The 24,981-nt window shown below is 43.2% G+C and overlaps 1 protein-coding gene across 2 annotated transcripts in view; it reads right to left on the bottom strand.

Annotated features, from left to right (window-relative positions):
• Nucleotides 1–24,981, bottom strand: part of rcan3 (regulator of calcineurin 3) — a 47,199-nt gene that overhangs the window by 21,551 nt on the left and 667 nt on the right. The window contains exon 2 of one of the 2 annotated variants that reach the window (XM_034576432.1): nucleotides 24,126–24,394. In XM_034576432.1, coding sequence (XP_034432323.1) covers nucleotides 24,126–24,338 — 213 coding nt within the window. In that variant the 5' untranslated portion in view covers nucleotides 24,339–24,394. Of the gene's footprint in view, nucleotides 1–4,154; nucleotides 4,491–24,125; nucleotides 24,395–24,981 lie in introns of those variants that run through there. The other variant, XM_034576433.1, reaches the window with a different exon arrangement.

Below are 24,981 nucleotides of genomic sequence, written 5' to 3'. Positions count from 1 at the left end.
ATTGTGTAACAGGTTTCACAAATTGAAAGTGGTAAAAAGTCCTAATGACTTTATTTTAATGTCAAAGTTTTCACGCCAAATCTTCACAAATAAAATGCTTTGTAAAATCCTATTTATTCTGAGACCAGCATCGGAAATGCCTCATATACTTGACGTAAATGTCAGGTCGGGCATCAGAGAGGATACAAATCTTTGTGCCGATACGATACAACGTCTTTAAGTATAGTAGTTTCACCCAGGTAAAAACTGAACTTTTTCTTTTCACGGAAATCCCTCCTTCGTCGCTCCAAAACAGCAGTTTTAGGATCATGGGAGAGGTCTTCAAAACCATTTCTTGTCCCTGGGTTGGTTGGTTGCCCTGTGAAGCCGCTTTACTGGGAGAGATTCAGCGAACGTATCTCTGTTGTGTATTCCTACATTTATTGATTTGAAATGTCTTTTATGTCATGACTGTCAAACTAGATAATAAAAGAAGATTTATGACATTCGGTCTCAGCAAGGCCAGACAACAATGACACCAATCATCACCTCCATCCAGGGTTAGTAGCATACAGCTGTTAAAATATGTGGGAAGAGAAAAATGGTATTCTAACATCTGTAATTAAAATGACAGACTGAAGCCAGAGAGGCACTTATCAAGAGAAAGAGCAGGTTGACAGGATGATTAATTATTCATACATTACTCTATTTAAAGGTGCAAATAATGCAAATGAACATATAAATTAGATGTAAATGCCAGCGTTGCCTCCAGCCTGTGAGGTTAACTGTGTTGCTTTGCCTCAAGCGCTGCTCGGTAATACGTTCACCTGCCAATGTGCTGTGACCTTCACCGTGTGTCCTGTGATATAATCTGCTGATGCCGGTAGATTTTTCCAGGTAGTGGCAGTGTTGTGATGAACATGCACGTACTACAGCGTCAACCGACATCTACGGCTTCGCCAAACCTCACGACCACAATAGTACCTCTTGTTTTTGGATCACTTTGGAATAAAAAGAGTCTACTGTCCCATTATTACGACAACAGCCTGTGTTTGGCTCATTAATGATGTAACCAGCGGGGTTTGAGCCAAGACGTGGGCCAGCCCTCTCAACCGTGTCAAAACAGTGCCTCCAAAACTTCACAAAGCCTCTCCTCTAAATAAAAGAAACTCACAATTTTGCCTATTTTCTTCATGCCGCCCATTCGAACACCACTGCCACAGCCCAATGTCTCTGTGAAATTTCTATTAATAGCAACAATCCACATATTAGTTCAGTGCTTTGCAGCAAAACAGGAGTCGGATTATTGTTCCTGGATCTGGAGATATTAATAAAAACAGGAGACTCAGACGAGCTCAGATCTTGTTGAATGATAATAAAAAACCAGGTGGACGGGGAGGTGAGCTCAATCCAGAGGCTGCTCCCCCACAATGCCTTGCTTTTATCTGCCTCTCTTCTTCTTCTTCTCCCCCAGTGCTCTCCGTCGCTTTCAGGGAACCACAAACCAGGATTACTGGTGTTCTTTTGTGCTATTCAAAAGTCACCTTCCCCGTCGCCTCTTTTAATTTTGCACAGACACCCCCTTTTGTTTGGGAGAGTGTAGGAGCCGGGGACTGATAAGAGCTGATCGACAGGAGGCTCAGGTGAAGACTGATCAGGCTGTCCTGCCCGTGGCTTTGTCAAGTCTGTCTGGAGAGGGCGGCTAATCCAACAGCGTGAGCCAGGTTCCATTAACAAAAGTTTTTCACTTTGAAATTAATGACATCTAACGCAACATGCAAGCACTAGCACATGTCCCGGGTGGTAAATGAAAAGACGGTCACAATATGTCAAAATCAGAACAATTATTCAGCAGAAACCCAGCACGATCAACGTGTCTCTCAACTCATTAGGAAACCGCCATCCTATAATTACAGGACAACTGCAGGGTGACACATTAGCGTTTTTCACCTTGGCTGATCTGCAATGGATGGAAACTGTAATGAGAGGTGCAGCTGCCTGGCTCACTGGAGGTACGCACATCCCAGGGTGGATCAGAGGCTGAAGTACACTGATTGTGTGTTCGCATGTGGACGATATTTTTCAGTAACATGCAGTTCTTAAAGTGCAAAAATCCCACCATCCAAGACAAAAGATAGATACACACACACACATATTCCCCTGGGCAGCTTGAGTAAGGTTTGTGCAAACATGGAGTTGCAAAAAAAAAGTGATCACGTAAGGCTGACCAAGTTGCCGTGGGGACGAGGGTGACACGGTTGGGTGGCAAAAACCTGCAACTGCTTCTTTTGCTGGCAGGAGAAAGCAGAATTCAGCCTTTGTCCAAACTCAAAGCCTCTGGGGGCAACAGCCAATATTTTGCTACTTCTGGTCCAAACAGCGGATAACTGGGCCAAGATTCCGTCCTCCGTTCCCCGCACACTGTGTACAGCCCGACTAGCAACGAGAGACCCAAGAAGTGGAGTGATGCTTTGTGTAGGCATTTTAGATCCGGATGATATTTTGGCTAATCTCTATTAACAGCAATCAGCATATGAATGCAGATGAATAAAAAAGTAGATATGCATTTCGGTCGATGTGTTCCGCCTCACTTGCTGTCCACGTGGCGTGTTTACCTGCGGCCCACCAAAGCCTGCTCCAATGTGATTGGTCAAACTGGAAGAGGAAACCAGAAGGCTTCAGGCCTCGAAATACAGAATGTGGACATTGGCTTTCATTCCACCTGAGTACGTCCACACCGAAGAGCAAGTGTCACAGATGAAGACAAGTACGGCCATCTGTACACTGACTGCACCTGATGTGCGTTTATACAACTGCACAAACTGTTCCGGCCTCCTGAGCTGCACTCTCGCCCAGTTTAGTGCAGCTCCTGTGTCTCTCTGGTGATGAGTCAAATCAGACGAGCAGCCAGCAGGTGAGGGAATGTATTCTGACATGGAATTTCCAAAGGGTTTAGAGGGTGAGCGGAGCGTTGGCAGACCATCTGTGTGGCCTTTTAAGCCCCAAAACTGGCACGTTTCGGTGCCAAAGGTGGGATCCCGCGGCTCACTTTGAATGGATACAAAGTGCAACTGCTTCCCTGCACCGTGACTGATAGGCAGCACATCAAATGCCCGTACCTGCCTTCAGGACAAATCAATAAAATATCACTGTAGGGAGAGTTTAGGCTGAGTTTGTAATGACCTAAACGTACCAAAAGTCAATATTAAAGAGGGTAAAGACATTAGATACGGAAAAAAGGACAGAACTTTGTCTGTATTTGTGCACGTCTTTTGAAATCTTACGGATACGAACTTAACAGACAAAACCGAGCAGTACCACCGGAAATCTTGGAGGGGCAGTGTAGCCAATATAGTTCAAGCCAGTGGGTTAGGGTTAGACTCTGGCGTATCTTTCTTCTCTCGTCCACCGTCGCCATGTTTATTATTGTCGGAAGCTTTTGACTCTGCTCTGCCCTCTAGTGGGTGTGGATGTGTGTTTTTGTGCGTAATGGCAGCCTTTAAAAATCACAATAGTTACTCTCACTGCTTCATAACAAACCCCCAGAGCCCTATTTCGTTTCTGAGCATGAATTAGATGATTGTGTACTTTTTCTCCCCCTGTCTCTTCTTCCCATCTGATCCAATGTTCCTGCAGTTTGGACGGGATGAGGTGAGAGCAGAGGGAGGAGAGGAGGCTCTGACCAACACTGCGTCTAAACACTGCCTCACTTCTCTTTTCCCCTGCATGTGCCTTGAATGGACAATTCACTCCATCACACCCTCATCGCATCCAACCTGCGCGTCATCTCCAAGACCTCGCGATATAAAGAACTTACATAATGATACAACAATTGGTGCATTAAGCACATTCCACGTGGGTATATATGAATGTGTGTGTGTTTGTGTGTGTGTGCCCCTTTCTTGCATTGTGTAGTCATTTCTAAAATTCATCCAACGTCAATCATTGTCAGTGCGCGTGCAATCCGCGGCTCCCATTGATAAAAATCCTCTCCACAGAGAGAGAGAGAGAGAGAGAGAGAGAGAGAGAGAGAGAGAGAGCGAGAGAGCGAGAGAGCGAGAGCTGCATTAAACGTCACCAGGACATATGCACATGTACAGGGCAGCATGCAGAGAGTCCTGAGCGCAAAACCGCTGCACAACGGGCGCTCACAATCCACGTGCGTAAAACCGTACCTGCATTTTGTCCGATGTAAACACCTCGATGTCCACCTCGCAGGCGATGATGGTCACCATCTCCAGTTTCATATTTATCGATGGCATTCCCTTTCGTGGTTGAAGGAGGAGAAGAAAACGAGTAAAAAGTCTTTCTCTTCCTCGGAAAGAAAGAAAGAGTGAGAGAGCGTCTCTGTTCTTGCTGAAGGAACTGGAGGTAAAGTCCGGAGCTGAGCTGTGGTTGTTAAACTCCGCGGTGAGAGTTCGCTGCTGGACTCGTCTCTGCACTGACGCGCTGCTCACAGTGATGCTGCAGCACCAACTCACTCTCTCTCTCTCTCTCTCCCTCACCCATCCTCCCTCTCCCTCCCTCCCTCTCCCTCCACCGGCTCCACATTGACGTCATCACCATCCTCACGTTCGTCGGTGTTTTACGCCACTATACAGCGGTTGACGAACCATGCAGAGGGGGCACTGCAGAATTCACGGGTCCGGTTTATTCCGCTTTCTCTTGTATTGTAGTGATGTTTTATTTTCCACAGAGCTGCTGCTGCTGCTGCGGCAGGAATTAAAGATGTGGCACAAGCAATTTGAAAAATGACGTAAATGAACACGGTTCACTAGGTAAGATCTGCCTCAGTGTCACCACGACTGAAACCCCTGTATGCCAACAGACAGCCGGATGCTGTGTTTATACACTGGACACAACAACAGGGGTTGGACATTGTAACAAGTGTTTTTGTTAACATAATATGGGCTTAATTAAAATATTATGTAAAAGCTCTATAATAAATGTGCTTATAGTGTTTCTTAATATGGGCGCTGGATTTCAGAGATGCAGAGACAATTTTAATGTTCATAGTATGAAGTGGAAAACATTACAATGAACCTTAAACACCCTGATAAACATTTGTTACAGTTTTATAGAACTGCCTCCCTGCGGTGGTATAACTCCACCAACCTAGTTTCAGTCTTCATATATCCTTTTTCTCATGTGAGAGCAATGATACCTTTGATGACTGAAATCTAATCAGTTCAAGTGACCACTGGTCAAAATATCCACCCTGACCTTTGACCTTTTACCACCTAAATCTATCAGTTCAAGTGACCACTGTTCAAAATATCCACCCTGACCTTTGACCTTTTACCACCCAAATCTAATCAGTTCATCTGTGAGTCTAAGGGAACATTTGTGCCAAATCTGAAAGGGTTCTCTCTGGGTTTTCTTAAAATAATGTGTTCACAAGACAAAAAAGGGTTTTGCAAGGTTACGGGGACCTTGACCTTTTACTACCAAATGTAATGAGTTCATCTTTGAGTCCAAATTTGAAGAAAAACACAAGCAGCCTGTAAGATTAAGAGCTTCAGTTTACTAATGATATAAAATCACAGGAGCTACGAAATGTCTGAGCTGTGACCAAATACCATCAAATACTGCTTTGTGCTGAACTTGAACTCAAATGACAGCACTGTGCGTCAAAGCCACGCTGCTCACTGAAAGCAACTCCAACACTTTTTCCCCTGTCATGTCATAATTGCATAACAGAGTTTGTCAGCTGAAAGCTCTGGAGTTAACGCTGCCTTTGCTTGAGATGGTCTGTGGCGTCGTGGGCTTAGGAGTATGACAAACAACATGGTTATGTGGCGGCCGCTCACACTGATGCGTCAACTCCCTGCTTGCTGTTAACAGATGCAGAGAATTAATAGACACTATCATTTGGACATTAGAGTCTTCGGGGCCGATGCCTTGTTGATCCCAGCAAGAGTCGGATATCGAAACTTGAAAAGAACTTTTGTGGCGACTCGATTTGAGATCAACCCAGTACCCATACTGCTGCTGCCACTGCTCCTTTTCTCGTACACTATCAAAGTACTTCAGTCATTTAATTAAATTTCCACAAACATCAACTGTTGCATAATATCCTAACAAACAGAGTCTTCTTTCCATCACTGAGATCATCCCCCTCTTTCTCTTCCACCCTCTGTTTCATAATAATAATTGCCATGCCGGCCGAGACAGCTAAGTCCCCTATAAGCCATTAATATTTAGGCTCTAGGCGGTGAGGGCTATTTATGTCCGCTTGTAGAGCATTGTCCACGAGGTGCAGACGGAGAACATGAGAAAGACGTGTGAGGATGACTGTGACATTCTTCCAGCAGACAGTACCCAGTCAGTCATCCAGTCTGGAACAATTTGTCTCGAAATGCCAAAAACGCCACAAATCAGACACTGTCACATGTTGGTCTGAGCCTGAACAGCCTCGTCAGCCGGGAGTGAATCCGCTTTATTCGTTCGAGTCACAGTAGTAGGAGCAGAAGATGTTACTAGACAGGTTTTGATATATTTTCAAAATCAGCCCCGCTGCTCATTAATCACAAGCTGCGGAGTGATGAAGCTGAGCGCCTGGGTTGACTTTTTCTTTGAATCTGCTCTGTTTTCTGAGCTCTAATGTAGTCTCAGCTTGCCAAAGGTTGTGATCTTTTATTTATGCCTTGTCTCTATCCACTTGCCCCTATTTACAAAGCCTTGTATCAACAGAAGATGTGCAGGGATTCACTGTCTTGCTCTAGCTGAACAGATGCTTCACTGACATACAGAGATATGGACCAGGGTTCTTAAAGCCACACTATTTGTATTCAACCACACTTTTGAGGCCCGATCAATAGACTGACATATCATGATTAACAGCTGAGACTGACTCGCGATTGGTCAAACGCATGTATCGCCGGGACTACCCTCCAGCCTCCAGACACTTCGTCCATCTTTATATACAGTCACTGGCCCTATGCTGCACCTGGCACAAAAAGTGTCTTTGCTAGTTTTAGACTGACACAGTTGTCATTTCCCTGTCAAGCGTCCCCATCAACCAACAGCAAAAGCGCTTGCTACCAGCTGAGCGTCCATGAGTTTGTTGGTCTTAATATGATGTGTGGTCAGGTGCATTGTTAACCTGAGGCAGCAGAAAGTCGTTGTGCTTTTGACCAACAACAATCTGGTTTGATGCCAGTGGTGCAGTATTCAACTTTTATTCTATGGTCCCTACATAGGAGGGTGCACACATATAAACTAAGTGCTTGTTACACAAACTGATGGTATTCTCATGTGAATAAAAAACTGATAGAGCAAAAATAATGGATACATGGTTGAAATAGCTAAAATCAATGCATAAATCCATCGTAGTACAATGTAAACTTGACCAAAACGACCTACATGTGGGCAATTTTACTGTCTGAATGTATGCTTAAGTGTTTTTGGATTTCAAGGAACAGTGCTGATGCGCTCCTCTGATCCATTTTGTCACTGCTGATAAGTACGATGGAAGGCTGAGGATGATGAAGCACTTTTCTTCCTCTCTGGCCTGATTCTGCAGCTCTGCTCCTCCTCCTCCTCCTCCTCATTCTGAATTCTCTTCTCCTCATTCACAATTCCTTCTCTCAGATCTTAGTTGGCACGCCTTGAACCAAACTCCTCGCAGGAAAATATGAAGCTCAAACACATTTTTTTATACATTTGAAATGAGACTAGGAGCGGCTGATCATTTCGAACTAAAGCTAGATGATTATGAGTTTTCAAATGATGCTATGGAAGAGATAATAACAACATCCATCCATAATAATAATGCCATTTCTTATTCGAATGGTGGACATCTAATTTCCAGAATAAACTTATACACTTACATGCAGTATGTTGTATAAATTAGTTATGTAAATTAAATACTGTGGGTTCCAAGGGTCTGAGAACACCTTGGGATTTTACAGTCAAACCTGTAAATGCATCATTACATGCAAATCAGATTTGGTTAAATCCTAAAATTTAAGAAATGTAAATCTTTCGTCTGATCTTTTTTTAAGCTACCTCTTGATGTGCCTGCAAGAAGAAAAAGTTATACTGCATATGCATTGACAGAAAAGGCACACGGTTAATGGAATAATGGAAATACAGTTATCACAGGGTCTCTCAGGTGCACGATGTACTCTATAAGAGATGAGGAGGGGAGGAGGCCAAGCGGCAGCAGAGATGCTCAAAAGGTTGAGACGGCGTGTCTCAGACTCACTGACGAGCTGAATTTGTATTCTGAAGAAGAGCTCTGCAGAGGAGCAAGAGGGAGGAAATCAGGGCAGTGGATCATCACGGTGGGCTGACACACACACGCTCACCATACACACTTGAATGTTAATGCACAACGGTACCACACACAACCGTACAGCACATGACAAAAATACAACTGTATTAAGAATATATTTCAGCTTTGAAGTTAAACATAAGGGAAATAGCAAAAAAAAAAACACAAGTAGAAATATGTGAAAGTATGTTCTTAGAGAGAGAGAGAGAGAGAGAGAGAGAAATATTTGATTCTATATATTTAAAAAATGTTGCTCTTTTATGTTTTTAATTGATGTTCTAAGATGGAAGACTTCAAAGACTTCAAAGACAAAAAAGAGATGACCATGTTGTCAGGGTATAAAGGCAGAGCTTTGATGGACACTGTTTATTCCACCATTTGCAGTTGGAGGGTGACGCACAAAGTCCGGAGATCGATTCTCAGCCTTCTCAGCCACATTTTATTGAACTGCAAATAGTTGACCTTAAATAATGCCATCGTGGGATAATTCAGGAGATTCCTCTGCTGCCTCAGGTGAAACTCAGACCAAACACAGAGAAAGCCAAGATGAAGCTGAACGTATCTGCTGTGAAAACACAGTGTGGACCCCACCTAAATTAAAATTCAATTATTATCTACTCACCACTATGCTGATGGAGGGGTGGGTGAAGTTTTTGAGTCCACAAAACACTTAAGAGTCTCCTTCCTCAGACGTAATAAAACAACAGAAAAAAACCTAACATGCCTCCATACTGCTCCTGTGGTGCCATCCAAGTGTCCAGAAGCCCCGACATTCATAATCGACTCAAAACAGCGTCATTTACACTGTGTTTGAAGCCAAAGAGTCCACTACCGGAAGTAGCTGATGTAGCGAAGCTAGCTTATATGACATTGCTAGCTGATGTAGCGATGCTAGCAGATATAGCAATGCTAGCTGATGTAGCAATGCTATCGGATGTAGCTATGCTAATGTGTTCCCCTGAGTGTGGCCTTGAGCGAGCGCTTGTGTGTAGTGTGTGCATGTTTCTGGTGTGTACGTACCAACGTGAATGCGGCTCCAAGGAGGATATCACAGGATATTTAGGCAAAAACATGGTGTAAATGACGCTGTTTGGTGTCAAATTTGAATGTGACAACACACAAGCAGTATGGAGGCATTTATATATGTTTTCCTTTGTTTTATTACGTCTGAAGAAGGAGTCACCAGTTACTTCAATTGTATTCGATTTGGCTGCAGCGCTGTTTACCCCTGAAACTCCATGAGTGTTTTGTGGACTCAAACACCCACCCACACCCTCCATCGGCATAGTGATGAGTAGATAATGATTGAATTTTGCATTTTTGGGTGAACTATCCCTTTAAATGCACAGTAACACAACAGAGCTGCTGTGTGTCACCTTCTGCACTGGCTTTATGTCCAAGAAAGGATAACTCATTGTATGCTATACAATACCAGCATCTGTAACTTGAGGCCAATGATGTGTTTACTAGCTGTTTAACACACCATCAACATGATCTTGTCTGATCTGTTTAATGAAAACATAAATAATTTAAGTCATCAAGAAATCAACACAATATTGGTAATATTTTTAGTCTTCACATGGTCTTAGAATGACAGCCGCAGAAATACAGAGACGTGACTCCTGGTTCAGTTGTGCGTTTGTTCATATTGCGTTGACTGAATGAATCTCTCACACTGAATACACCCACGTCACATATTTTGTTTCCACCATCTCTCTCCACAGTTGAACTGACAGCCCCTGAAGTTCAGGCCGGAGAGACGCTAAACAGCAGCTCTTCCTCATATTCAGTGCTGTATTTTATAGGGGAGGGCCACTATGGCAAAATCGCGAAGTCCTTAAACCTCAGGACCAAACAGAAGGTGGCTGTGAAAATCCTGAAGAAGGACACAGGCTTCGCCCAGAACACTGAGCATGAGGTAGATGACTGAAGTTTTTGATTATGTTCCTGTGCTCAGGTTTTGCCTGCTCCAGCAGAAAATGTAACTGATCACAAAATGTTGATAGTCTTGTCTTATCATGCCTCCTCTTTTCTCTCCAGGTTGCCATTTTGAAAGTCATCAATCGGCTGAATTCAGATTGCACCAACATGGTCAAGTTCTTTGAACAATTCCAACACATGGAACAGACCTGCTTGGTGTTTGAGATGCTGGACAGGAGTCTCTACGACCTGCTAGAGCAGCGAGAGTGGGAGCCCCTTCCTCTCCATGAGATCCGTCCAATTGCCAAGCAGGTATGTAGCCGCGATCAATGCAATATGAAACCAATACTCTTTTTTTTTAAGGGAGCCCTAAAACCTGACACCCAACCACAGCACACGGGGAAAAAGATTCGAAATGTTTTTCTTCTTTTTGTCCCTGCAGCTCTTGGTTGCCTTGGATGCCCTGAAAGGTCTTGGCATACTGCACACGGACATCAAACCGGACAATGTCATGCTCGTTAACATGCAGGACCAGCCGCTCAGGGTGAAGTTGATTGACTTCGGCTGCGCTATGACGGCGTCCCAAGCCGAGCTGGGGATGGAGATCCAGCCATGTGGGTATAGGTGGGTTCATCCTGCACAGTATCTGTTTAGCCACATTTTCTCTGCTCTGAAAACGTTCCAACGGATTTTTCATCTTTGGCTCTTGTCTTTCCTTCTCAGGGCTCCAGAAATTTGCCTTGGCCTCCCATTCACCGAGGCCATCGATGTGTGGGGGGTCGGGTGCATACTGGCGTTCCTGTACCTGGCTGAAAACCTGTTACACGTACACTGCCAATATCAAATGGTATGTATCATCTAACCATACATATTTTGATTTGTTTTTCATATTCATAGACAATGTAAGTGGATGTGATTCTCATAACGTGTATTCTGTCTGCAGATGAAGACCTTGGTTGACGTGCTGGGCCAGCCGGGGGACCCCCTGCTCTGTGCTGGCATGTACAGCCATCTGTTCTTCATTGAAGAGGAGGCCGAAGATGGTTCATCATGGAGACTGATGGTAGAGTAGCCATGTTCTTCTTTGTCTGAGAATTTTACTGGAGCATTTTGAAACCATACTGCCCTGTTCTCATCTTTTTTTTCCTTTGGTTCCTTCAGACGGCAGAAGAATTTACTGTCGCTAACAACATGAGACAAAAGAAACGTGACAGCTTTCTCAAGCTGCCGGACTCTCTGAGCGGCCTGATTCATGTGAGGACGCTCTGACGTGTTGTACAGTAAAGACTGGATCTGTACCAGTTATTTATCTGTCAATTGGGAGCTGGATCATCTGACCTGAAACCTGTTTTCAAATCTAGATATATCCAGAATTGGAGGCCATTGAGATGGAAGACCGCGTGGCATTTGTGTCTCTGTTAGAAGGGTTGCTGCATCTTGACGGGGATGAGAGGATCTCTCCTGTTGAAGCTCTGCAGCAGCCCTTCATTTCCATGAGCCACCTGAGAGAGGACGTCGACAGCCGAGACTAGTAAGTGACCACGTGTCGTTTCACACTGGAACTAAAATACGCATCAGGTTGCATGGACTGATGGCTTTAATTAATTGACACTGACTGATTTACTACAGTAATTGATTGTCTTATCTCATCCAGCCTGACCACCTCCAAAACGGCAATGAGGGTCTGTCCAACTGAGGACAGGGTCCACTTTGCAGCCCCAGATAGTGGATACACTGGCTCAGAACCCTCTGGCTCCATGGACGATGTCTGCTTGCTTTCAGATGTGGCTCTCAACTCCATACCTACCACCTGCTCCTTTGGATTCAATAACATCTGTGACGCAGTCCCCTGGGGTTCAGATGACGTGGTATACGTCACCGCTGCAGCCACAGGCGGCAGGAGAAAACTGCTGAGGCGAATTAGAAGATTCTTCTCAAGCATCTCAAGCTGCTTCCGCCCAAATGTGGAGGACTGAATCATTATTTATTTATTGGTGTTTTTATATTTTGACATACGGTTTAACATTATTGATACTTTATTCCTACATTTTAATATTTTTTTATATTATGTAATATTTTTTAACTACATTTGACTACATTTTAATACTTGATTGATGATTGATGATTTTTAATACTGTTGATACATTTAAAAGAAAATGTTTCAGTTTAATACATTTTTTCTCTGTTACAGTTTGTAAATAAAATGTATCGATTGTATTTCAGTTCAGTGCCTCAGACGACCATCATTTCACGAAGTCAACTAAGAATTCCGGCCTGAGTGAGCGTCATTATGGACCAGGATTAAAACTGATACAGAGCCAACATGCTCTATACTAACACTCCTGAAAACGCATATCACATGACCGCTCATGTACACTACACATGCAGGTGTAAACAGAAGCCTTTGGTTGTTGGTGGAAGAATTGTCACAGATTGCTCGAATAATGACTCATCTCCTACGCATGTAAGAAGTTGCATCGTTGAGCTGTTGGCCAAGACAACATGGTCAATACCACTTGTTATTAATTATCCATAGCGTTCTAGTAGCAGTAGCTAATGCCGAATTACATGCGGAAACGTATTGACACATTTTGTGTGCAGTTGTGGTTCAGGAGGTAGACTGGGTCACATGCATCCCAGATCGCCTCCAAATGTGGTTTGAGTGACGGGATCTCAGGATGCATTCAGGCGCATTCAGATCTGTATCGTAGCATCGACCACTTGTGATTGGATCACTCAGGATGGATGTTGATACCTGGTCTGAGCGGTGACTTAGTGATGCTCAAACCTTTACCCTTCATTCCAGCCACAGTTACTCTCTGGTGTTCTCTCATTCTTAGTCTCCAACAACCTATTGAACCTCAGCAGGACCTCACACTGCATCCATGAGGGCAGAAGCAGATCAAAACCATATTCTCCTGATGAGGCCTTTCAGCTCCACCAGGTCATTGAATCTAATGTGACCTCCAATGGAAGCAGTCAGCGTGCTTTTCACCTGCTGTATATACTTGTGAGAGAGAGATATCACTTGAAGGTGACAGGTGAACTGTTAATCCTCGGAACAGGAGATTATAGGTGAGAAAGGTACCGTGTGTCTGTCTGCACCCCACAGGTTACAGAGAAAACAAATTTTCTTCTCTGCACATTCTGATATTGATCTGTTTTTCGTGCCACAGATTCAGTGTTTTTGTGTAAGAGGCACCAATGTGGATGTACTGTGGTCAGTTTTTTACACACACACACACACACACACACACACACACACACACACACACACACACACACACACACACACACACACACACACACACACACACACACACACACACACACACACACACACACACACACCATCACTTCCATGCCAGCCTCTCGATACACCGAGGCTACCTCACTTGGCCCATGCAGCCAAACCAAGCCGTGGTGCCAGAGCCAATGCAGCTGCTGTAATCTAGGCCAAGCTATTTATAAAGCAAGCAGCCAAGTACAGGCGCAGGGAGCCAGGGGGAGACAGAGAGATGGGAGGATGAAAGAGTGTCTAGAGGGCAGAGAGACAGATCCACAGAGTGTAGGTGAGAGAGAGAGAGCGGGAGAGGAGGAGAGAGACACACACGGACGATGGAATAAAAGCAGCGAGCGAGTGATTAAAAATAGAACGTGACAGAGAGAGAGTGAGAGGTCACGTCAGGGGCAGAGAACGGCATGGATACCTGAGCATGAGCGGACACCATCTGCTGTGACGACAAACACAACGAACCTCCATCAACACTCAACATCGAAGCTGAAACATGTTTCACGCGGGGGTTTGAGTTCTGTGGACGAGATAAACAGGAGGAAGTGTGAGGGAGGGAAAGTGGCTGCGGCAGTTTTTTACTTGTTGGATGTGAAACAGGCTGATAGAGTTTTACATGACTTTTAACAATGGAGTTTTAATTAATAGTGACCCACGACTCCCAGAAGACATCTCTGACTGAAACTCTTTTTCTCCTGACCAGCTAAAATTAGTCTGATATTTAACATAAGAAAATTCTGCTGATTTTGGAAATTACCTTTAAAGGTGCCATGTGAATTAAAAATTATGAACTCATCATTTCTCAGATCTCTAGCTTCACACAAGTGAAGGGTCTCCAAACCCCAAGTCTTTGGACAGTTGGAAGAACCCGGAAAAAAAACATGTAGACACGGGCAGAAAATGCAAATTCCACACAGAAAGACCTTGGCTGAATCGGGATTTGAGCCAATAGAAATATCTTGCTGTGAAGAGCAAGTGCTGCTTCATCGTGCCATCCAAAATGGATGGTGAATAATACACAATGGTAAAAAGAAATTGATAGAAATTCAAATTTTTTAGAGTTAGGAGGATTGTTTTCATTCCTGCTTTTCTGTCTGTCAGCAGGATTACACAAGAACTACTGAACTGATAGTCTTGAAACTCGGTGGAAGGGTGGGGTAACTTTCAAAGTGGATTTTGATAAAGGAGGCAGATCCAGGAATTTGTTTCGCTTTTTTTGTTGGGAGGACTTTCATGACATTTTTCTGAATTTCTCCAGAAATAGTGCAGAGATCTTTCAGAAACTTAGTATTGTGGGAAATATATGCTTTTTTAAAGGATATAAAATCTTTGAGAAAACATTTTAATCATATGAATTTACAAATGCTTAAATAAATAAAATTAGAAAAGCTTCTCTCGGTTCAGAGCACAGCTTTTACAAACAGTTAAAACTGTCCAAACAGCAGCAATAGTATGTTTTTGGATCACAGGCCACATCTGGTGGGCCACCAGCAGCTGTTCAGCATTTTAACCCAGTCCAGCAGCAGCTTAGGCTGAGCTGCCATATATCTGTGTGTGAGCAGAGACAGAGGCAGAGGGTGAGGAGGAGGAGGAGGAGGAGGAAGCACAGAGAGCGACACGTGCTGATGGTTCCACTGATTGCTTTGCTTTGAAATCAGGTCAAATCTTTGGTTGGGTTAGGTGGACTCTCTGACCCGCATTCAGCCCTGCGGCGAGAAAACCAGACACAACAAATAAGGAATTAAAAAAGGGAGGTGAAGACCGACGGTGTTCTCAGAGCTGCGGAGACAAAACAGTGATCTGAGAAGTGGGGGCCACTTTCTGCAGGTAAACAAAGACAGAGGACAGGAAGAACTTTCTATTGTTTCACTTTAATCAGGTCTGAGCTAAAGACATGGGATCCTTGTAGCAACTGATGAGCACAGCCGGTGAACTGGTGCTGAGACAGAAAACTTCGAGGCCGACCTATCAGCAAATTACATGAAAAGCAAAACCAATGCAGTTTCAGTCTATATATATATATTTATCAGATCTCGGTGAACTTTGACCTTTCACCTCTAAAATCAAATTAGTTAATCTTTGAGTCTAAGTGAACATTTGTGCTAAGAGGGCTCTCTTAAGGTATTCTTAAGTTAATGTCTTAACAAGGCTATAAAGGGTTTTGTGACCTTGACGTTCGACCTCTAAAATCTAAAAGGTAATTATTAGCTGTGGACCACAAAGGCCAAACCAAAACAAGTCTGCTCTACAGAGGATTTCCACGATCGGCTTCACCAACTTGTCAACAGGACTGAAGTTGGAAACGACAGGAAGTTTTGATTCTTCTTGGCTTTTTTAACGTGTGTAAGGTTAACACTGAAGCCTGGGATACGTGGGGCCGGGAGGGATCCACCCGTTGGAGCCTTTGTTTCTAGGGGATGAAAGGACGCATTTGTCGGCCACATTTGAAGGAGCCTTCGAAATGAGACTGCCTATTTGTGCAGTCAGTCTTCAAATGCAGCTTCTGAAGGATGCAGCCCCTGAATTGAAATAGAGTTCTTAAGCCCAAGTTAGTATATTTGCCAGATGCTATCAAATTCTTTACCGGTGTTCCTGACATATCATGTTCACAAGACTATTTGATTACAGTGACTTGACCTTTGATTACCAAATATGAATCAGCTCATCTTCGATTCCAACTGAACGTTTGTACCAAATTTGAGTGAATTCCCTCAAGGCACACTTGAGATATTGTGTTCACAAGACAGAGGGACAACCCAAAAATACAAGGCCAGTGGTTGTCGCTGGTGCGGGGCACAGAAAGGGTTATTCTATTGATTCCACTTTAGAATTAGCCCCCAGAGCAACAGGTGATCAAACTGTACAAGACACAGACACAGACAGACCCGCAGGTCTCATTAACCTTAAACCGCCAGTGATCTCCACGATGAAGAGAAAGGGAGATGCAGACAGAAAGACGACGAAGAAAAGAACTCCTGAGAGAAACAGGGATAAACAAGAAGCAAAGTCCAAGAGTGCAAGCTTTTCATTTTTTCAATAAAAAAGTCTAAATAGAATAGAGATAAATATAGACTCCGTTTCATTTATTTCCTGCAATCAGCTTAACTTTCTGTCGCCTGTGGACTCATTTCAGCTCCTTAATTTCACACATCAAAGCCTGAAAGCGATCATCTGCAGAACATTATCTATTTCACGGAATTTGTGATTGCAGCTACGCATCGATTCAAGGAGTCCGTTTAGACTTGGCATCGGTTAAATGACACATCATACTCATATGTTGTCGTTTTGTAAACCGCTATTCTTAAGCACGCCCACAGAGAACTTCTTTTTTTTAGACCTAACCAGAAAATAATCTTGATTTAAATAGAAACAGGAGCAAGACCGAGAACAAATAACACACCAGCTTACACAACGTTTGAATTCTTGTCGTTTCATAATCGGCCTGAGTGGTGGGCGAGGGAGGGGCTGCAGAAGAGGAGCTGTCGTTTTATTCAAATCAAAGCAGCCGTGCTCAGAACCAATCAGCATCACCGATCAGAGAACAAACATCTATTTCCCTGAAGCTTTGGTACAAGTGACTGAAATAAAACAAGAAGATGTTTGACTTTAGAGTAGGTGAAGAAATACAGGATGACATCACTGACTTTTGTAACTGGGTTTGATTTGATTTGTTGATTTGATGTGTGAGTTTTCAAAATTAACAAAAGAGTGAAACATTTCTGATATCGATATGTCGGCCATTTTTTTTTGTTGTTGTTACATTTGGCAATGATTCTGATAAGGAGGAATTAAAAATGTTGTCTGATGTTAATATGAAAATGTAGCAATATTTTTTCTATAAAGCCAATGTTAGATGGTGCTGCAAAAGCTGCAAAGTGAAAGTCCTGCATGAAAACTCCTACTGCAAAATGTAGTGAAATTAATGACTGAATAGTTCCTAGAAAATATAAATGCGTACTTAGATGTTGTTGTTAAAGACCAAATGCATTCTGGTTTATAGCCACCATGTGTGTGTGTTTGAGTGAGAGAGAGAGAAAGTGATGGAGAGAGAGAGAGTGAAGGAGAGAGAGAGAGAGAGAGAGAGAGAGAGAGAGAGAGAGAGAGAGAGAGAGAGAGGCAAGAAGGGGATGAGCATTTCAATTTGTTGTGCACAGCTCTACTGTGAAATAAGATTTTACTCATTTGACACGGTTATTTAAAAGTCTCTGTGCTGGTCAGTGCTGATATTGCAATACAAATAAATCAATATGCAAAAGTAACAACATTTTATAATAATAACAGAAGATTGTCAAATGTGTCAATCAAGAAAAGTCTGTCAAGAGAAAAAGTGGAAAACTGTCATCACAGAAGAAAATAATCATGCCATCTTGTCAAACGCGCAAAATACTCTGACGCCCTGAGAGCCATAACAGCTCGATTTAGCCAAACTGTGTTTTTCCGCTGCCGTCTCCTTTTCTTAACTTGCTTCCTGCTTTCTTCTGCTTGGTAAATGAAGGCAAAACAAACACACCGGGTCGGTGAGTCGACCCCGGCCAGCGTGGCACAATAATATCACGGCCGCAGCAGGAGCAGGAGGCCGACCGGCGGCGCTTCGCTCAGGCTGCACTGCATCGTGTCTGACCTTCAGCCCGCTAAGCACCCGCTCCCTCACGTTCAACCCCCCCGAGACACGCACCCAAAAATAGTCTGTAGTCTGACACATGCGAGCGGGTCAATAACGAGAGGGTTGGTTATAGTAGCCCGCCAACAACAGCAGACTGCTCATTTACTGCACAGCAGAGGAGAGGGGGATGCTTGCTGACACCTCTGAGGGAGTGTGTGTGAGAGGAAGAGAGAAACAGTGGAGCAGGACCGAGGCCTGACACACTGCCTACATTGTGTGGCATGTACTGAACGTCTTGGTTTCAACATGTATTGTTAACAGGTTTCAGCATCTGGACTTTTGTTTCACATGTGACACGTGCAGTTCCCACCAAAAATAGACATGGAAAGGATCTGCTGACATCGTCATATTCACATCATATTAGCAAAAGTACATAAAACTGACACCTTTTAACTTTAGACTTAATGGGCCTCATGCATGAACATGACACGTCAGATTCAGCAAACGTTCTCTCTTCAGAAAATGATGAATGTCGCCTGTGTGTATTAGAGGAAGCACAAGGATAGCAAATAAACGTAACAAAATGATGTCAACACGATTACAAGGTGTAATTTTGTGAATAAATTACCCGTGACTTCGCTGACGAGTCAAGAACACATGTAAATTCTGTACGAAAAATAAAAATACAAGACAATTGGTGAAGGCTGAATCACTCGTATGCATAAAATTAAGAGATAAATCTGTTCATACAAACAGTTCTTGCATGAGGCCCAAATGTCTTGGGTGAAGGGAGGAAGGTTTCAAGGGAGCGCATTTGGTACACACATGCTATTGACCATGCATTGCCTTGCCCCTTATCCTAACTTGTTTTTACAATATTTGTGGGCACTATGGTCTTTTCTGACAGAATCCAAGCGATAAGGGGGGAGGGAGAACGGGGGGGACAAAAGGCTGGGTCAGAACTGAACCTTCGCTCGCTGCAGGAGGGCTCAAGCGTTAGCAACCTGATCTTGATCCTCAAACTTGTGGGTCCAACAGTTTGGTCCCCACAAATATAGTAAAACAGCAAAGTTGTGAAACAATAAACAATAAACTGAAAGACTAAAGCTGAGCGGAGCTGCAGAATCATCTCATAACTCCCTGCAGATTCATCGCTGTGGGCAAACCACTAACATTTGACAATTATTTCATATAATTTGACCTACTTTTAATATAAATATTATTTTAACTTTAGGCTGACATAAGTCATTTAGTATAATCCTGTAACAATACAAACATTGGACATGGTGTAGTACTAAGCCCGTAGCTGGTGCATGTTTGGTTCATGTTCTCAGTCCGACAGCAGCAGCAGCAATAAAAGCTTTGCTCTGTGCTGATTAGACCTGATATACACTCACCACTATGAGGGGCCGTTTATAATGGCTTCTGTGACCTTTCCCTTGACAAGCTCAGAAACCACCTTGCTCGTTACTTGGACTGCTCACACACACAAATGCACACGCGCGCGCACACACACACACACATGCACGCACACGCACACGCACACGCACGCACACGCACACGCACACACCTCTTAACCTCTGTCTCTAACTCCTTCACTCCTTGTACTGAGTGATTTCTATGGGAGCTAATACATCATACAGAGGCCACACTGTTCGTCCTGACGTGGATCATTCGTTGATGGCCGCAACTCAAGCTGGAGGTTGATTGTTTTTTTGATTAGATTATTTACATTTTAAACCCGTACATAAAATACATCCCACTTCAGCAATGATAGAAGAATCCATTCCTAGACTTATTTCTGTCACAGGTTTCAACAGAGGACACAAATGCAGGCACTGCAGCTTGGTAGGCTGGTAGGTGAAAGATAGTTTAAGAAAAAAGACAAAAATGAACATTCGAGAAATGAAACAAGACAAGTTTTTATACACAAGGAGGCATGTGACTGAACACAGGTGAAACACATTAAGAACATGTGCAGACAAAGGCAGGAAATAAAGCCAGAGGCACATAAGGAGTAACATTTCAAAATATTACCTGAAATGGAGAACTCAGTTCTCAACAACCAAACAGAACACAAATCCAAACACAAGGAAAATGTCAATAAACTAAAAAGGCCATACAAATTAAAAGTCAGTTTTTCAATAGTTCACAGAGTTCAGGGCCCAGAAACACGACAATTAGAAAAGTGGACCATTTCTACACATCTAATCATTCAAGAACCATCATTTTATGGGCTTCACACTTGGCATGTGTATTGTTAAGATCCTGAGGTGCAGTGTGCAACGATTTGGACCCAGGATACGTTCAATGTCAATAAACTCTGATCTGGGACTCATCGACATAAGTGACCTCGTCAATCACAACGACGACAAGTGATTCTCCAGCTCAGAGTAACAGAGTACTGAGTGGAGCTTCACTGAACTTTCAATAAACAGGTGAACAGCTCTTTGTGCAGCAGCGGGGACGCAGCTTCAGGGTTCTGCAGAGTTCTGCTGTCGGTCGATACTCATGCACCACGACTCAATTACTGCAGGTCACTTTCACTATTTCAAAAAGAAAACTGCAACCAGCATTTCCACAGGCCAAACAGGCAGGTTTAGAACAGCAATTGCACCAGTAAAATATAAAGATGTAGGTCTATCCAGTGTAAAGCTTTTCTTTTCCATTTTAAAGACATTTCTCATGCAATGATGCGTCTTTACTGTATTTTCCACTTTTCTAGTGCAGGTCATATTCATCCATCTACAACATTTGTAGACGCAGCACTTTCACACAAACAGAGGGCGACCCTCCCAACTCAAAAGCCGCCTCTAAAGCAGTTTCTGATTTTCATTAATTGCGAATGGAAAAACATGTTCATGAAAATAAAATGCTTTTCTTTTTAGAAGCCACAAACAATTGAGGTTCGGTAAAGTGTCGCTACTCTAACCTGTACATGCTGCATTTCTCTGTCATAATGATGCTGAATGATAAACGGAGATAAATGATCATTAAAGTTAAGATTATTGATGATTTCAGATCACTGACTCAAATCGTCACGTGTTGTGCTGCAGTCCTTTTAATCATATTATTACTGAATGAACCAAAATCCAATCACTTCAGGACAAAGAGGCGTTGATCTGAACAGACCTCAGCTGAACTTTGTGAGGGAACAGTGAGCACTTTTTACTGCGTCTCTCCATATTAATCTAAAAGCTGTCCAGGGAAACAAAATACTGCAGAGAAAAGAGAAAAAAGTGTGCTACCAGTTTTTTTTTTTTTTACGCTCTTTTGACTAATGTAGAAGAAAGGAAAAGGCTTTCATAGCCCGGTAAGAGCTTGTTAAAAATATGGGGGCACACGTCTCCCTCTATCCCTCCCTCTCGCAGTGTGATTACATGAACAGCCCATCCTCTAAACAGCCCTCCTGCATGCAGGCCTTTGAGAGCAGAAACAGAAGGTAATGTCGGTGCTGGAAGGGAGCCAAGAGCCCAAAGACACAGAATGTAGGTTGCCATGTCCCTGTACTTCACCCAGAATGAAGACACTGAGTTTGGAGAAGTCAGGTTTATAGCCGTCAGCGGAAAACCAAAATTCTACAAATTCAGAATCGAGTTACACACTGCATGAGTGTGTGTGTGTGTGTGTGTGTGTGTGTGTGTGTGTGTGTGTGTGTGTGTGTGTGTGTGTGTGTGTGTGTGTGTGTGTGTGTGTGTGTGTGTGTGTGTGTGTGTGTGTGTGTGTGTGTGTGTGTGTAAGGTCCAGGTAATACTCATGTAGTGGGGACCTAAATAAGTCACATTATGGGAACTTGTTTTCCTTACAGGAACAAAAATCAAGTCCCCATAACATAATCTTTACATTTTAGGGTTAAGACATGTTTTAAGATCAGGTTAAGTTTAGGTTAGGCTTAGGTTGGGTTAGGATTTAGCCAAGGTGAACATTAGGTTATGTTAGGTTACGTTAGGGTAGGCTACAGTTAGGTTAGGCCAGGTTAGGTTTAAGATATGATAGGTCATAGGTTAGGTTAAGTTTAGGATATCATAGGTTATAGGATAGGTTAGGCTAAGTTAAGTTAAGTTAAGTTAAGCTCAGTTAAGATAAGATAAGATAAAGTTAAATTCAGGACAAGATTAAGTTTAGTTCAGTTTAGTTTAGGCTAAAGTTAGGGTAAGAGTTAGGCTAGTAATAACTCTAGTTAAGGTCGGACTGATGTACTCTGAAGTCATGGAGACACAACTGTGTGTGTGTGTGTGTGTGTGTGTGTGTGTGTGTGTGTGTACCCTCACGACAGCTTTGAAGACTGGCACTGCTACAAGCCAAACACAACCTCATCAAGTCCTTGTTCAAGCTTTGAAAATATCACAACTTGTTATTCTTATTTCATACCTCATCCCTTCCTGTCCTCGTTTTCAAAGTTTAAATAAAAGACAAAAAAATATGTATTTTTAGCCGTGCTCATTTAATTGAGCCGTATGGAGAACAATCTATTGACACGCTGTGACTGAAGGGTGTGTGGGTGGCATTTCCACTTAAAAGCCAGAATGTGAATCATAATGAAGCGAGGAGGTAAAAAAAAGAAAAAAGAAAGGGAGGAGGGGGGCGGACTCCACCACTCGGAGCGATGGGTTTACAAACAGCTAACTCACAAAGCAGGAGTGATTCATTTAAAGGGATTTTGTGCATGCGCCAGATTTAGCCTCACCGCTTTGCATTTACATACACGGAGAGGATAAATAAAGAACGCTTCAGAGAGAGAGGGAGAGACAGGAGGGGAATATTAAAACTCATCAGAGAGAGGGGAGGAAACTAAATGCAGAGGATGAGGAGGGTAGATTTTAGAAACGTACAGTAGAGAGAACTGGATGGATAGGTTTGATGGAGAATGAAAGACTAAGAGAGCGAGAGAGAGGTGTGGAGCATGCCAGCTGGAAGGATGGAGGAAAGCATTCTCTTTGTATCCTCCTCCAGCAAACTGGAGCTGTGATCCGAGTATCCCTGCCTTATAATGAGTCTGAAGCTGCTTTCAGACATGCACTGAAGTCTGCACATTTTCCTAAGTTGCTCTCGACATTTTGGGGAAAATTTGGAAATCTGGAAAAAGAGCCCATGTGAGAAAACAGCAGGAACAAGTCTGATGAATTCACAGCGATTATATGAGCAGATTGTTGAGGTTTCTAACACGTGATGGATGCAAAATTGAACACAAACATCTCAGGATGCCAACACACGTAGAAGATGCGGACGTCATCTTGGGAAGAGAACGGGATTCAAGAGCTTTTGGTGATAAAAACATGTGATTTCCACAGCAGAATATATACATCATGTCCTGCCTCCTGCCTGATCTCGCCAGACGCCACCTCTCGCCTGAATGTTCTGGAAATATTCCTGTTGTTGTGAACCCATTTGACCTGGAAATCTCCTGCTGCGTTACGCATATTTAAGAGGCAAACTCTGGAAAATGTCTGCTCCTAATTTTGCCGACATTTTCTGGGATTTCATGTCTGAAAACAAATTGAAACAACTGTAACAGACAGACTCTCTACACAGACATATGACTAACATGTGTGTGTGTCTGTGTGTGCTTCTGTTTTACATTGGGGCACAATAACACACTGAGTACGGTGGTGATCAAATGATATGCATGGGCACATGGATGAAGGCAGAGTATGACTCATGATTCTGTCATATTTTAATCCACTGCCCTGCATCCACGCTCCCTGGAAAATAAATTACAGCATCAGGTGTGTGTGTGTGTGTGTGTGTGTGTGTGTGTGTGTGTGTGTGTGTGTGTGTGTGTGTGTGTGTGTGTGTGTGTGTGTGTGTGCGTGTGTGTGTGTGTGCGTGTGTGTGTGTTGATCTGGAGTAACGCAGCTTGAGACCATGACTGGACTGGAGCAAAAGCAGCGGATGACATCATGCACGTGCTGCTGGGCTTTGAATCTTTGATGCGTTGACACATTCAGCTGGATGAGTCAAACATAAAAACACACTGCAAATACACACACACACACACACACACACACACACAGCTAGGCTATGACCCAGAAAGTGAGTTTGCTCCGTCTCACCCTGTGCACGTCCTCTTCGAACACGCTCTCATGGACATTGCATGCAAAGAGCGACGTGGGCAGGTCGCTCAGATCCATCAGCTCGTCCGCCACGCCGTCCTGATCGTTCTCCCCGAACACCATGTCCTCCTCCTCCTCCTCCTCATCTTCCTCGGGATCGCTGCTGTAGGCCTCGGAGCCGTTGCTCCATGCCTTGGAGCTCTCTCGCAGCATGTTGAAGCCTTTTGAATAGACTGCTGACGGGGAGGCAGGGATCACAGAGACGGGAACTGGAAGAGGTGAGGTTGACAGTTTAGAAGGTTGGAGATGAAGTGAATATAACGGCTGGATGTTTGATGCCAAGTGAGAAGGAGGTGAAACACTGGTACACGAAGATGAGGGAAGGATGGAGATTCCGACTTTAAAGATCACAAAACCAGAGAATGATGAACAGGAGCAAAATGAGGCAAAAAATATATATATACTACTAAATAATCTCTCTTAGACTTTTTTTTTTATGATTCCATTATATCTTTAGTCAGCCAGCTTTCACAGGTGCCTCTCTGTATATATACTGCCTCAAAGTACAGTGTGCATAAGCTTAACATTCACTGCATAAAATACAAACTTTCAGGCTGTAAATAATAATACATTCTGCCTTAATTAAAGACTGAAAGAAAAAAACAGCTGTGAATTTGAACATAAAGTGAAAATCAACTGTTAAAAGTTACTGATTCATTTTCTACCGATAGACTTTAATTAACCAAATAAATATTTTAAAATCTAATAATTTTATGAGCTTAAAAACACATGAAAACATAGATCATATAAAATCATATGATATAAAAAAATATTGACAAGTGAAGCAAAGTCTGAC

This window comes from Hippoglossus hippoglossus, chromosome 22, assembly GCF_009819705.1.
Source record: "Hippoglossus hippoglossus isolate fHipHip1 chromosome 22, fHipHip1.pri, whole genome shotgun sequence".
In the NCBI taxonomy this organism is placed as follows: Eukaryota; Metazoa; Chordata; class Actinopteri; order Pleuronectiformes; family Pleuronectidae; genus Hippoglossus; species Hippoglossus hippoglossus.
Note: the sequence above shows the minus strand (reverse complement) of the source record. Positions and strands in the feature narration are given on the sequence as shown.